The 15,328-nt window shown below is 38.5% G+C and overlaps 1 protein-coding gene across 1 annotated transcript in view; it reads left to right on the top strand.

The window, feature by feature from the left end:
• The window catches only part of CEP162 (centrosomal protein 162), a 48,125-nt gene that overhangs the window by 16,617 nt on the left and 16,180 nt on the right, over window positions 1-15,328 (top strand). Inside the window, exons 7-18 of the mRNA XM_061358311.1 lie at window positions 468-517; window positions 2,737-2,852; window positions 6,580-6,610; window positions 6,978-7,100; window positions 7,813-8,004; window positions 8,164-8,245; window positions 9,071-9,335; window positions 10,420-10,687; window positions 12,343-12,485; window positions 13,307-13,534; window positions 14,121-14,258; window positions 15,169-15,281. Coding sequence (XP_061214295.1) covers window positions 468-517; window positions 2,737-2,852; window positions 6,580-6,610; window positions 6,978-7,100; window positions 7,813-8,004; window positions 8,164-8,245; window positions 9,071-9,335; window positions 10,420-10,687; window positions 12,343-12,485; window positions 13,307-13,534; window positions 14,121-14,258; window positions 15,169-15,281 — 1,749 coding nt within the window. The remainder of the gene's footprint in view (window positions 1-467; window positions 518-2,736; window positions 2,853-6,579; window positions 6,611-6,977; window positions 7,101-7,812; window positions 8,005-8,163; window positions 8,246-9,070; window positions 9,336-10,419; window positions 10,688-12,342; window positions 12,486-13,306; window positions 13,535-14,120; window positions 14,259-15,168; window positions 15,282-15,328) is intronic.

The raw sequence follows: 15,328 nt of genomic DNA on the forward strand, positions 1-15,328 counted from the left end.
GCAGAGCTAACTTCCAATGTGAAAGGTGTTGAAGGGTTAGAAATCTGGAGAGTTTTAAGTAAGGACAAAACTTTAGCTTTACAGGAAAAGGGTGAAGAAATGAAAGATTTTTTTTTTTTTTTTAATTTTTTTTTTCATAATGCAAAGTGAGAAGGTCAGAACAGGAAGCAGACCTGATGATAAAAGTTTCTTTGAGAAGCTAATGCAGATGTTGGAGGGAAGGCAGAAAGGGAATGGTTCTAAGAGTTAGATTAAGAATTTTAACTATGGACAGTTGTAAAAACTTCAGTATTGATTTTAATAATTGCAGATATTCATCCACCTTTCTTACCTCTGACTTGATATGATGGACAAATTTGAGTTTTTATTTTTATTGCTAATGGTAAGAAGTATCAAAGTTTGGAGTTTGAAAAAAGCTGTATTTATTTGCTGTCCAAAAAGAATAAAATTTTTATTTCATTTCTCAGAAATGAAAAAACTGAAAAAGAAGAGGAAGCTGCACATGAAGAGAAATCTGGTACTGTCGTCTTTCTCAATCATTCATTTGAAAATTCTTGCCTTTGGGGCGTTGTTTTGTTTGGATTTCTTTTTTGTGTTTGATTTGGTTTTTTTTGGGGGGGTTGTTGTTTTGGTTTTTTTAATTGCTGCATGTAAGCTAACAGTTGTGCAAACCTGATTAAACAGAATGACAGAAATTAAAGTGGTGCATTAGCGCTCCAGTTCAAATGCAAAGTCTTCAGAAAATGTCACAGCAGGGTGTCAGAGGATAACATAATCTTTCTGTTTGTAGAGGAAGGTAATTTAGAGGTCTGGAAAGAGGAAACTGTACTACAGTCTTTCGCTTTGTTCTATACCCTGTGTTCCCTTTGAAGCTAATCAGAAAACTTGACTCTTCCTACGTTTCAGAAGCACAAGAGAGTCCAGCATTCTCATTGACCTTTTTTGTTCTAAGAAATATGTAAACCAGTTGACTTCTGATCCCATGTCACCCTGACTGTTGTGGGTAAACCTTTTATTTATCTGAAAACTAATGTAATTTTCATTTAACTGTAGTTCTTGCACCAGCCTTTTACTCTGCTTTTGCATTATGGCTGTGTGACTATTATTCACACAGAGTGTTTTAGGGGATTGCTTTTGTTTTTGTGATTTATTTATTTTTTTTAACTTTTTTTTCATTTTCTCTTTTTTTTTTTTTTTTTGGATTTTTAATCTGTTGTGACCTGAAAGACAAACAGAAAAGAAAAAACAAATGCAATTACCCATCAAAAAAATGAAGAAAAATAATGTTGAAATAAGTCTTAATGTTTGAGCAGCTCTAGTGTCTTAACTGTCATCTGTATTTTTGTACCATCTTATCATGCCTGCATTTAATCTGTAGTCTGCAGAATACTCTTACCTGCTTTTTTCCCACAAATTTCCATGCTTCACCCCTTCCATCTTGCTTATTTGTGTTTTACTTGTCATCTCTATTTCACTCTTCATTGCTAGCATATGATAAAAAGTGTATTCCTGTAATTTAATCAGTAGAGTATATCTTAAAATTTATATATTTAGCTGAACTTTGAGAGGTCCCATTGTTGAGCTTGAATTTCCCAGACATAAAGAGGCTGTATTTGTAAACTATAATCACAGGAAATCTTTTCTCCTTGAAAGCTTGATTACTCTGTAGACTGCAACAGATCATGATAGTTATAGCAGTAATGCTACAACAGTTTTGTAACCTTTTTTTCTAACAAAATAGTTGAAAATACCCAATTTTGATGGTCAGTTTATGAAATTGACACTTCTGATTTTTAAGAAAACAAGTTTCTAGGAAATAACTTGTCATGACCAATCTCTGCATTGTGTGTGTGTGGTTTTGTTTATTCATTGTCAAACTGCTATTTCATGAATGAAACAAGTGGATAATATGTGTGCAGGAATGATACAAGTGCTATGTATGTCTTCAGTCAGTAGGAAAAAGCTATTTTCAGCTGATCAGACTTCTCATGGCCCAAAACCAACTAGAATACAGTGCCTTTCCAGAGAGTAGTTTTTATGCATGAGATCAACTGTGTGTCAGTTGTATGGTGACAGAACACAGAAAGAGCACATTGTAAACCAGTGTTTTGTAATGTTTCTAGTTTTAAGCATTACGGATGATGCAGACACTGAGCAGGAGCTGAGTAGGGGGAGATACAGCAACAGGGAATCAAACTTGTGGAGGGATCTAAGTAACTGAAGAAAAGCATTTGGCTTGCTTGTAAAATTCATTCTCTGACACACTTGTGTTTTTAAATAATGCTTACTCTTGAGACTGCTGTTGGGCCACTAGAGCAGGTCAGGGGAAGCAGAATTACAGATTCTGAGCCTAAAAACTGCTGGTGTTGTCAAGGTGGATGTACAGAGTACCTTGTCTACTAGGGAGGGAATTACGTCATTTCACCCCTTAGTGAAAGTCATTGAATAAAAAGGGTCAAGTCAGTTGTGCCTTGAGGAGACAGGTAAAGTATATCTGATCATAACACAAACTTCATTTGAATACACAGACATTATGTGTCACTTTTACTGTAGTTTTACGGTACCATGTAAAACTATTAGTAGTATCAAGTCCAGTCTCAGAACCTTTCTGTTCACTTTATGAGAAGAATAATAGTGGCAGTAGCTCTTCCTAGACGGGGGGAAGGGAAATAGCTTTCCCTTACTGCTTTACCTTCCTTGAATGTTCATTCTATTTGATGTTTATGTACTCTTCAGGCAGCTACAGTGAAGATTTTGAAGAAGAAACAGATTCTGATCCTGCCTTTAAAACTGAAGGAAGTCACATGAATCAGAATATCATTTCAGGAGTTGATTTAAGTCCTCAAGAACAGGTATAACTGTTTAAATACTTGCCTGAATTGTAAAAGCGCTGCAATGTATATAACTGCAAATGTACTAGACCTTTATATAATGTGTACTGTCTGAAAGAAACTAATATAGTGGTCCTGAGACTATATTGTTCTAGTAAGGATATGCAGTGGTTATGATAAATCACTGGAAGGATTAAGTTCTTAACAGGGTTTCCTGCTTATTCCTCCTTTGAATTAAGAACTGTAGATGGGAGTGCACAAATTACAAGCTCAGATTGTAGCCTCAGCCTCAGAATGGGTAGTGACTAATCTCCCTTTTGGAGCTGTTAAGGTGGTGTCTACTCCAGCAAATACTTAGAGAATTAGTTTGGTGAAGAGAAGCAGACTAGACGCAGGACCCAAAATCTACACTGTATGAGCTTTGGGTATATTACTATCGCTTAGTCAGGTCTTTTGATGTGGAACACCTATGGCACCAGGTGCATTCCTGGAGCATAGAATCATAGAATAGTTAGGGTTGGAAAAGACCTTAAGATCATCAAGTTCCAACCCACCTGCCATGGGCAGGGACACCTCACACTAAACCATGCCACTCAAAGGCTTTGTCCAACGTCGCCTTGAACTCTGCCAGGGATGGAGCATTCACAACCCCCCTGGGCAACCCATTCCAGTGCCTCACCACCCTAACAGGAAAGAATTTCTTCCTTATATCCAATCTAAACTTTCCCTGTTTTAAGCTGTTACCCCTTGTCCTATCACTACAGTCCCTACTGAAGAGTCATTCCCCAGCATCCCAATAGGCCCCTTTCAGATATTGGAAGGCTGCTATGAGGTCTCCACGCAGCCTTCTCTTCTCCAGGCTGAACAGCTCCAACTTTCTGAGCCTATCTTCATACGGGAGGTGCTCCAGTCCCCTGATCATCCTTGTGGCCCTCCTCTGGACTTGTTCCAACAGTTCCATGTCTTTTTTATGTTGAGGACACCAGAACTGCACACAATACTCCAAGTGAGGTCTCACTAGATCAGAGCAGAGGGGCAGGAATCACCTCCTTCAACCTGCTGGTCACGCTTCTTTTGATGCAGCCCAGGATATGGTTGGCTTTCTGGGCTGCGAGCGCACACTGAAGCTGGCTCATGTTCATTTTCTCATCAACCAATACCCCCAAGTCCTTCTTGGCAGGGCTGCTCTGAATCTCTTCTTTGCCCAACCTGTGCAGAGGTTGGGCACAGTCCCAGCTGTGCCTGGGATTGCTCCAACCCAGGTGTAGGACCTTGCACTTGGCATGGTTAAACTTCATGAGGTTGGCATCAGCCCACCTCACAAACATGTCAAGGTCCCTCTGGATGGCATTCCTTCCCTCCAGCTTATCAACCAAACCACACAGCTTGGTGTCATTGGCAAACTTGCTGAGGGCGCACTCAATCCCACTGCACATCACTGATGTTGAACAAGACCGTCCCAACACCGATCCCTGAGGGATACCACTCGTTACAGGTCTCCAGCTGGACATTGAGCCATTGACCACAACTCTTTGCATGCGGCCATCCAGCCAGTTCTTTATCCACCGAGTGGTCCACCTATCAAATTGATGTCTCTTCAATTTAGAGAAAAGGATGTCGTGTGGGACAGTGTCGAACACTTTGCACAAGTCCAGGTAGATGACATCAACTGCTCTACCCCTGTCCATCAGTTCTGTAGCCCCATCACAGAAGGCCACCAAATTGGTCAGGCAGGATTTCCCCTTAGTGAAGCCATGCTGGCTGTCACCAAGCACCTTGTTGATTTTCATGTGCCTTAGCATGCCTTCCAGGAGAATCTGCTCCAAGATTTTGCCAGGCACAGAGGTGAGACTGACTGGTCTGTAATTCCCTGGGTCATCCATTTTCCCCTTCTTGAAAATGGGGGTTATATTTCCCTTTTTCCAGTCATCGGGAACTTCCCCTGACTGCCATGATTTTTCAAATATGATGGCCAGTGGCTTAGCAACTTCATTCACCAGCTCCTTCAGGACCTGCGTATGGATTTCATCAGGACCCATGGACTTGTGCGTGTTCAGGTTTTTAAGATGGTCTCGGACCAGATCCTCTCCTGCAGTGGGCCCAACATCTTCATTCTCAAAGTCCCTGTGTCTGCCTTCCAAGACTTGGGTGGTGTGGTCAGAGCATTTGTCAGTGACGACCAAGGCAAAGTCATTCGGAACTTCAGCCTTCTCCAAATCCTGTGTAGCCAGTTCTCCCGATTGCTTCTGGAGGGGGCCTACGTTGTCCCTAGTCTGTTTTTTATTTGCAATGTACCTGTAGAATCCCTTCCTCTTATCTTAACATCCCTACCCAAGTTTAATTCTAACTGAGCCTTAGCTTTCCTAACCTGGTCCCCAGCTTCCCAGACAACATCCCTGTATTCTTCCCAGGCTGCTAGTCCTTGCTTCCACCTTTTATAAGCTTCTTTTTTCCTTCAAAGTTTCCTCAGCAGTTCCTTATCCATCCAAGGAGGTCTCCTGGCCCTCCTGCTGCACTTCCATCCTGTTGGGATGCAACAGTCCTGAGCTTGTAGCAGGTGATCCTTGAATATCAACCGAGAGTCTTGGGCCCCCCTGCCCTCTAAGGCTATATCCCATGGAACCTTACTAAGCAAGTTCCTGAAGAGGCCAAAGTCTGCTCTTTAGAAGTCCAGGGCAGTGAGCTTGCTGCACGCTCTTCTCACTGTCCTGAGGATATCGAATTTGACCATCTTGTGATCGCTGCATCCAAGGCTGCCCTGGAGCGTCGCGTTTCCAATAAGCCCTTTCCTGTTGGTGAGCATGAGGTCAAGCATGGCACCTCTCCTTGTCAGCTCCTCTATTACTTGCAGAAAGAAGTTGTCTTCCACACAATCGAGGAACTTCCTGGATTGCTTGTGCTGGGCCGTACTGTTGCTACAACAGGTGTCAGGGTGGTTGAAGTCCCTGATGAGAACAAGGACCTGTGAGTGTGAGGCTGTTCCTGTCTGTCTGTAGAGTGCTTCATCTGCAGGTTCTTATTGATCAGGCGGTCTGTAACCGATCCCCACAGTAATGTCTCCCATCGCTGTTCTCCCTTTAACCCTCACCCACAAACTCTCTGTTATCTGCTCACCTGTCCGCAGACAGAATTCCATACTCTCCAGCCTATCCCTAACATAAACAGCAAATCCCCCTCCCCACCTGCCAGACCTATCTTTTCTAAAAAGCCTGTAACCTTCCATTCCAACACTCCAGTCATAGGAGCCATCCCACCATGTTTCTGTGATGCCTATTATATCATACCCTTGTAGATGTATAGATTTGTTTTGGTTTTTTTATGAAAAGAATCTGTAGAGCACTATGTGTTCACCTATGATAGATGAGGGCTTTTAATTCTTAAGTAAATTTATTAGAATAGTATTTCTGATAAATGTTTGAAAAGAACAGCTGCTACGTTATTTTCTTTTCTCAAATTACAGTACAAGAGATCCAAGGCAGTGCAGAAATATTACTCCATTTATGTGGAGTAGCATTTAGTTCCTGGTAACTTTTGAGAGGGTTTATAGAGTACAGGATATTGGAGACCTTTTGGCATCCTTAGAGTAGTTTTAGACAAGTGCATATTCCTGGAGCATAAAGAACTGCTTAATTCTGAGTTCTAAGAACTGTTCTTAGATTTTTGGAACAACTTTTAAAGTTTGTCCAGATTTTCCTTCCCCCCTCTGAAACTTAAAAAGTAATATTTGTTTTTTCTTTATTTTTTTTAGGAAGAAGTAAATGCTGGCATGCTGGCTAAAGGTAAAATATAAACTCTGATCAGCAGGAGAATACTAAATGTAACTTTTTTAAACTTGCTTACTTGATTGTTACTATTTTGGTATTTTTCACCTTAACTTTGTGTTCTACGTGAAAGACTGTTGGACTGAAATGGTTAAAAATGAATCTGCATATTAGCAGTTCAAAGTGATCATCAGTGTAATTTTTAACTTAACTACGTGTAGTCGGTACTCAGATGCTTACAATCAGAATTAATCAGTTTACAGTTAATGACATTATTTGCATGTTTAGGATATCAAATAAGCTTTGGTATACTTCTAATTGCAGTGAAGATAGAGTATAAATAAGAAAATTATGTTTTCTTCAACGTTTATCTTCTTGGGTTTAGTTGTGTTACTTGATTCACAAGATTCAACTACAGAACTTCAGAAGGCTGTTGAAACATCAGGTGTAGCTGTAGGTGAACATTATCTTCCTGAAGAAGTTGGTGGAGGTGAAATGAATGAAGCAGGTAAGGGTTGCTTTAGAATAACATACCCCCACCCCTTTTTTTTTTTTTAAATCAAAAAAGGAAAACCAAAACACGACAAAACACAGTCCTCAGAATCTTACTTTGGTACAAGAGGCATCTCTGATGTCTGTCTTTGTCCTTAGGCTGTTAGTGAACATGAAGCCCTTAGCTTTCAGTAACAGATCTTGAAAGGAGGAGGAAGTGTTTTGGGGGAAAGTCATGTTTCTGCTAAAGATACCTTTTTACACTTGGTTACTTTAAATTTGCTTTTGACATTGCAGTTTGAATTAAATATCATCTCCTCTGGTTATTCATCATAGCTAAATTTCTTCTTCGACAGCATTAAAAACAATTGTAAAAGACGTTCTCTTACCAAACTTTTTTACAATAGCGTATGCCACTTGTCACCAGAGTTGTACTCTGAAAGTGTCTGTTAAAATCGTTTATCACGTATGCTGTTAGTTTTAGTACTGATAAAATATTGAGGCAGTTGAAGGAGGTGGAGAGGCATGTAAACTGAAGATTTAGTATGTGCTGATTAACTCAGCACTGTTTATAATAAAAATGAGATTTGAAAATGTTTTTTCACAACTGAAATTGCTATTCTCACCACATAATACACCAAGCTAGTAACTGAAGCATAGGCTCCAGTGGGATGTCTCCCAAAACAGAAAATTCTGTAGTGTCTCTTATGAGCCTGCATTTTTCACAGGCACTTCCTATGGACAAACCACCAGTGACATGGAAGTGTTACACCAAGCATACCGTCATATTGATCAGTCTTTGGGAGACACTGATGAGCAAAAACTGCACGATCCTGCAGTGGCAGTCTCGGAATACATAGTGCAAGGTGTTTCACAAAATAATGATGTCTACTCAAAAGGCATGTCAACCATAGAATCAGGTAAATAGCTCAGATGCAGGCATGTGTTGTACAAGTATGTAAAATGAGTGAACTAGTAATTTTTTTAATACTGCTTTTATGAAATGTTTTTAAATGTTGTCCTTTTTACAAATATTTTTTCTAAGTTTTTTTTGGATTTTTTTTTTTTGTGCTAATTAGATTTACCTGCTATGGAAGAATTGATGAAACCCATTAAAGGACATTCGTGTAATGTCAGAAATTTTGATGTGGAGCGTGAGAGGTATTTACTTCAGAATGCATTTTAAAAATTGTAATAACTTAAGTCCATTAATTGTTTGTGGAAAGCAGTTTACAGAATAACTCATCTGTCTTTTTCCCCAATCAAATGTTGACATTTTGTTATGTCTTACAGTGGCATTATGGTATTTGCAGTGAAACGTAGATTGGTTTATACTGGGGATTCCCAAACTGTCTGAGTGATAAACAGCAATGTTTGCCAGATCATTTGGAGGAGTGTTCCTCAGTTAACTAACATCATTGCTCTTCCAGTGTTCTGCTCTTTCACCTCCCCCATACATGGATTTCAGGCCACATCCTATCCTAGCTCTCCAGCCTCCATAATCTGAGATCAAATCCTCTTTCTCTGCTTACTCTTGTGAATCTTTCTAACCTGTGCTCCACACCTCCTTCTGATTTGCTCCAGCTGTTGTGTCTAGAGCAGAAAACACAGGCCTTGAACTGTCAGAAATAGGTTATGCTTAGCAATGAGTTTTGGGAGTTTATCATGTAGCTGCACCCAGCAGATATTACCATCATTATTTTATTAGCATTAATTGCATGCTTGCAGGTGTTCATCTTGTAGCCGAGTTTGGTACTTCCACAAAAACAGTCACTGCTGGGAAATGGCTCTTGTCCCACAGCATGGGAGTGAATCTGTGTAACTAAATCTGCCAGGTTGTTCTTAAAAGAAGCCTACTAGCTCTTTCAAATTCAAGTAGTCTTTACAGCTGATACCTAAGGAAAAAATGACCCGCTTTTTCTGAAGTGATAGAGAAGCAAAGGGCAAAATTCTTGTTGTATATGACTTTATTCCATTCTCTTGTAGTCCTGTGAAACTGGTAGGCAGCACAGCAAATGACCTCAGCAGCTGTTCACCCATTAAAGAGCACCAGAATAATATGATTTGCAAGACAGATTTATTTGAAAAATTAAACAAGGAAGAGAGCAACTTTATGCAGACAGGTGTGAATGACAGTAACCTTCAGAGAGTGACTGAGAAAGAAATTCAGACCAGTGAAGTGCAGCCTGACGTACTAAGAGAAGAAATAGTACAAGACTCTCTGCTTTCACAAGGCAGCAAAGCTAAACAAGTAAGTAATATCAACCAAGTTTTTATTATATGGAAATAAGTTTGAAATAACAAATTTTTAGACTGCCTGTCATTTGATTGTGCTCTGATGTTTAGAGACTGGGATACTGTTGCTGTTTTTCTTGAAACTCATGGTACCATTGCTATTGTTAGAAGTAGCCAAACCCAGTGGACTCTGGGACCAGCAGGATTCTTCCTGTCCCAGCCCAATACATGCAAGGCTACTGTGGTTCCACGTCCCCAGCTCTAGCTAGTAGCGAGTCTGAGCATGTGTTCCCATTGGGAGGGCATGTGTAAACATACACAGTCTCAGAATATAGAGCATATTTACAGAGATGGCAGGTAGAAACACCTCTCAATAAGAATATAGGAGAGACCGCAATGGTCAGTGCTCGGCTTAGTTACACAGATGGACCGACCATCAACCTGGTGGTGTCACCAGCTTCTTTAATCTTATTTTCCCTCTGTTTCCCAGATCTGTTCCTACTTGATCCACCTTGATCGCTCCCATTACCTAGTTTTTGTCCTTTGCCTAAATATCCTGTAAGTTTTGCACATTCTCATGATCCACTCAAATGTTGGGGACCAACATTTACACAATTCCAAATCTCCCTGCATACTCAAATTTTCTTCTCCTTGCATCCCCTAAATTAACCCCACACTCCTTTAGGCAATCATCTCTTCTGTCTGCAAGGTGTTGCAGGGAGAGAGATTATTTGGCTGATTCATCCTGATGGATTTTCCACTGCCTGACACTGTTCTTCTCTTCATCATTGGATTTCTGTGTTCACTGTGATTAGCCTTTAGTCATGAGCTACCTGCTTTGGTAAGCCAAAGAAGCTGTAATATAGTACAACTTCCCAGAACAGTTAAACAGAGCTTTACTTGTATTATGTATACTTCTAAAGTACTAAAATTCTGTAAAATTACATACTGTTAACTTGGTTAAAAATAATGCTTCTTACCACCCTGAGTCTTACAGCTGTTTAAATCTCGTAAGAATCTATGTTCTTTTAATACTGAAAGCTACCTTCAGATTACATTAGAGGCTAAAATTTGTTTTAAACAAGTGTGCTCTATCACAGGCTCTTCAGTCTTGTTCCTTGAAGAATGAAAGATCGGAATCGATGACAACTAAACCAGCGTTATACAAGAATATCAGAAGTCCAGCACCTATACATAAAAAGAAGTCTTCATATGGTACTCATGGGGTAGTTAAAAGTTCTGGGTATGGGAAACCCAATTCACTCTCGAAACAGTGTTTTCCAGTTAACGAAAAGAGAACACCAAAAGAAACTTTCAAAAAGACCAATGTGAAAGCCAAAAGCCCTGCAGATAAATCAAGATCTAAAGGTAATTCTATTATAAGAAGACTGAGTTTTAAGAGCCAGAGAGCTTTGTTGTTCATGCTTCATATAACAAAAAAAGAAAAATGCAGAAGAAATCTTAACCCAAATGCAGTTAAGTACTGAATTCTTTCTGTAGCAGCATGAAGTTGCTAGAAGAGAGACTTTTAAATAAAACTTCACAGTGTAGTCTTGTTTTATTTCTACTTACGTATGCCACCACTATGAGTTTTCACTATTGTTTACCTGTAGGACTAAAACAATAGAAAAGCTGCTGTTCAAAATAGATGTCTGAGTTATGTTTTTCATTACAGTAAGTGCAAAGACTTGCTGACACACAAATGTCTGTGTGATCCTCAATTTCTCTTCTCAGCTGCTGCTTCTTATCTTTGCTTTCCTAGAGTACAAAGAAAGCACTAGAAATAAAGTTTTATTTTCTCTTCCTGTTACTTCTAACACAAAGGAAAAGAGAATGCAAGTAAAGGACTGAACTGTTTTTTGGGAAATGAGGCCTGAAGAGTTTCATAAGATAATTCAGTTTAGCATCTTTGCAACAATGTTTGCTATCTCTGAGGCATGGGAAAATAACTCTACAGATGCCAAGGTTTTAGCACACTTCTAGCATATGTGTTTAAAAACCCTGCAAGTAGTGTTGGGAAAAGCAGTTTAGGATTATGTTGCCCCTGTTAGTTTGACAGCTGCCACATCTCTCTAAGGAGCTGTGACACTAAGTGCTGTGACACTTCCTGGAGAAGAGGAGGGTGCTCAGCCAGATGAGGTAGTGAAGTGAATGATGAGCCTCGAGAAAATGAGGCCATAGCGTCATCCAAACATGTGTTTTTCTCTCCAGCTATGACCATTGTCCATAGCAATTTCAGAAGTTAATTTCACCAGGATGCATTCTGTAGGACTTCTATAACTAGGAAGAGAATGGCATTAAATCAAAAAATCCCCTAATAATCATCAATGCTAAGGGAGCACCTTTGTGAAGGGATAGTGTGAGAAATGTAAAAAGTATTAAATTTGGAAAATGATCATTGCCTATTTGTTTTCAGGTATAACATTCCTAAGCCGGAGCTCTTAGCATTAAGTTGCTAAAGGCAGAAGAGAAAGGGTAGTTGTAGTTACTATCTGTATTTCAGAAGACTTAGAATAGTTCTGTGTAGCTACTGTTTAGGAGGAGCTTCCCCTATTTTTAATTTCCAGTCAAGTTGCTATTTGGTGCCACAAATAAATGTTACATGTCTTTGTATACTGTCTGTGCTCAAGTCCATTTTGCAAATTGCTGTCTGACCTTGTCTTACCTCATAGCTTGAAATGTGTTATGTTTCTGTAACTTGGATAACTGGGCACTTCTTGAGCAGATAACTGAGGTTAGCCTTGTGTCATGAAGGATTTAACAGGCAACTACTTGTTTCATTTGTTCCTTTGTGTTTTGTTTTATCTTGTCATCAGTTGCTTACTTTAAAAAAAACCTAAAAAACCTGCAACATTTTCCATAGTGTCACATTGCTCTCAGGTTTCTATGTTTAATTAAAAAATTCAGATTGTGGAATATTTGATCTATATGCCTAATGGATAGATTGTGTGAATAGATTTTCTTGAAAGGACATTAAATTCTGAATTTAATTTTGTTCTGTTTTACTTTCTGCCTAAATGAAGAAGCCTTATTCGCTACTAGGATAATAAGATCTGCAACAAATGAACCAACTCTGAAGGGAAGTGTTAACAGAGCTATGTCAGATAAATCAGTCGTCAATAATCTTGGACAGCAGGCCATGGATTATTGTATGCAATATCACCGTGTAAGTAATAATCAGTGGTGCTCCTAATTATAGTATGTACAACTTGGTTCACAAGCCTATTTTGTCAAGACTTTTAATAATTATCACAGGATTGGCAAATGCTGAAATACTGAATAAAGACTTTCCTTTTCAAAGAGTAGCTTTTGCTTTAAAAATACACAAGTATTATACCACTCTTCTTGCTTGCATAATTTTATTGCTTGAGTGGTTCTATATACTTAGTTGGAATGCTTATTAATTTATAAAAATTACTACTTTGTGATAGAAAAGGGGAAAATTTTAAATGAAGCTTTTACTTAAAAGTATTCTGTTATTAATGTTAAATAGCACTACTATTTGTTTTTTTTTCTCTTTGCATTGCATTGAATAGTTAATAGTAGCTTCTGACTTCTCCAAGGTGACTGAATTTGCAGGATCATGATGGATTATCCTTCTTTCTTATCAAATGTATAAGAAATTATTAATACCTAAATCATTACTTCTTTTTCAGAGAGATGCATAGTAGAACAATCCTGGTAGCTGTCTAGTGGCTCTCATATGAGAATCATTTATTTCTTGTTGGGGTTTGTGGCTTGTTTTTCTCATACATATTTCAGAAATGAGAAAGTAGCTCATTAAAGTAAATGCAGGGTATTCTGCAATTAAAATATTGGTGGAAGGGAATGGGGGGATTGGGTTGTTGGGTTTTGGGTTTTTTTCATTTCCAAGTGCCTTATGTGATTGCTGGGAGGCTGACAAGCCAGTTAAATACAATTGCCGAGCAGAAATTTTGATAAACAATCCGTTCAGTGTAATGGGTCCCTGAATTTTCTCTTCACTAGGATTTATCATTTTCTCCTATCAAGAGTTGTGACAGAGAACTGTATTTGCTAAAACGAGTACAAGTTGCAGAAGAGGAGCTGAACACAGCTCGTGATTTGATTCAACAGCTAACCATCACAGTTTCACAAAAAGAGAAAGAAATAGAGACAAAGATAGTAGAGTTGAAAACACAGCATGAAAAAGAGCTTTCTCAGCTGGGTCAGGAAAACTATGTTCTTCAGTCTAAGGTACTTTATCATCTTTTATCCCGTTACCATATAACAGGAGAAACACTGCTATTGTTATTTTACATGAGTTGTTATTGAGTAGAAAATCCAGATTTACACAAACATGGCTAGTTTTAAATGCATCCCCACTGTTACGTTTTTTGCTTGTAAGACATGATCTGTTGGGCTGGGTTTTATTCCTACTGAAATAAACTATGTTATCCTGAGTTTCTTTAGTTTGCTATTTGGAGAGTTCTGCAGCAGTTGTTTGCAAAGATTTAACTCACTCTTAACAGACGCTCGTGTTACGAAGAAGTACTATATGTTGAGATATTAATTTTTTTTTTAATGCATTTTTCAATGTTGTGTTTTGCTTATATGACATGTTCCCAAGGTTATTCAACTACACCCTCCTGTCTAGATACATAAGAACAGAAGAGGGAGGGTAAAGCTTTGGTAAATCTCAATAATAAGATTGACTCATTGGTCTGCTTTCATATCTTAGTGAAAAGATTGACCTATTTATATTGTAAAAGTGCAGTCATGTAAAGAATTCCGTATTGCTGACAGCTTTCTTATTAGTTCTATGTCTCTTTCTTTCTGAAAGTTAAGAAGTATGGAAGAGCTGTCTCAAGAGAAGAGATGGACCTGTTGTACAGCAACAGTTCCTGTCACTGAAGAAAAACTGGCACAAATACAAAAGGAAATTGCAGATCAAGAGGTCATTATTCAAGGTTATCAACAGGTACAACACACAGTGTATTGAGCTGTGCTCTAGCCAGTTTCAGAAACAGAATTGTAACAGAAGGTTACTACTTCTCTGATGAAAACAGTTATCTTGCCATCTGAATAGTGGATTAAATTTAGGTGTGAAGGGCAAATATGTATCGCACATCTGAAAAGTATTTCACACATGTCTAGTTGGGCTAAGTTTTTCCATAATTCCATGTAACTGTTCTGAATGGTAACAATATGCTGACTTGTCAGTTGAGAACTGAGAAAGTACCTTATGGCCAATAAAGAACCACAGACTTTTTGCCCCAAGTGTAGAGAAAACTAGTATTTTTAAGCAATATTAGAGGATTCTCTTTTTAAGATGTTTTTCACAGAATCTGAGCAGATTAATTCAAGGAAACCCTATTAATGTGTCTGATTCTTATTACTCAGTCAAGTGTAGAAATAGATAGTAATGCCTTTGAATACTTGCGGCTGTAAAATCAAGTAAGTTAGTTTAAACAGCTTCCAGCTGGTGCTTGGCAGTATTTCTTGATATTGGCATGATGTCTTGCCAGTATGGCTGTAAGCATCCTAAATTTGTAATGATTTGTGCCCACAGAATTGGATTATGAGCAGGCTGAGCTCTGATCTGTTAGCACCTATGCATGTATATGTTTTTAGATTATAGTTGGAATAGCTTTGCAGAGGAATATGCCTAGTTCTCCAGAGTGAGTATGCACTTGAACAGGACTGTTGAGGTCACTGTGTATTGCTTTAATGTAAAGATAATGAAAGTAAGTACCCATTGTAGAAACTCAGTAATAAAACATTTAGTGTTTGCTTCCACTGTTTCTGTAGATAAACTATGGAAATCATGTCCAATTAACTGGATAAAACTAATTTATGAACATTCTTTACCTTTTTCTGTCTCACCTTAGGAAAATGAGAAGTTATACAAACAAATGAAAGAACTACAAATCCAAAACAAAAAAAATGAGGAACAAATGTTTAAGGAGAATCAGTGTATAATGTCTGAATTAATAGCTCTAAGGTAGGCTCATTTAAACATCTAACCTAAAATCTCTGGGTTTTCAGCTG

Source organism: Neopsephotus bourkii, unplaced genomic scaffold (genome assembly GCF_033783945.1).
Source record: "Neopsephotus bourkii isolate Nb327-2 ecotype Australia unplaced genomic scaffold, CSIRO-AGI_Nbou_v1 NB_941, whole genome shotgun sequence".
Taxonomy (NCBI): Eukaryota; Metazoa; Chordata; class Aves; order Psittaciformes; family Psittacidae; genus Neopsephotus; species Neopsephotus bourkii.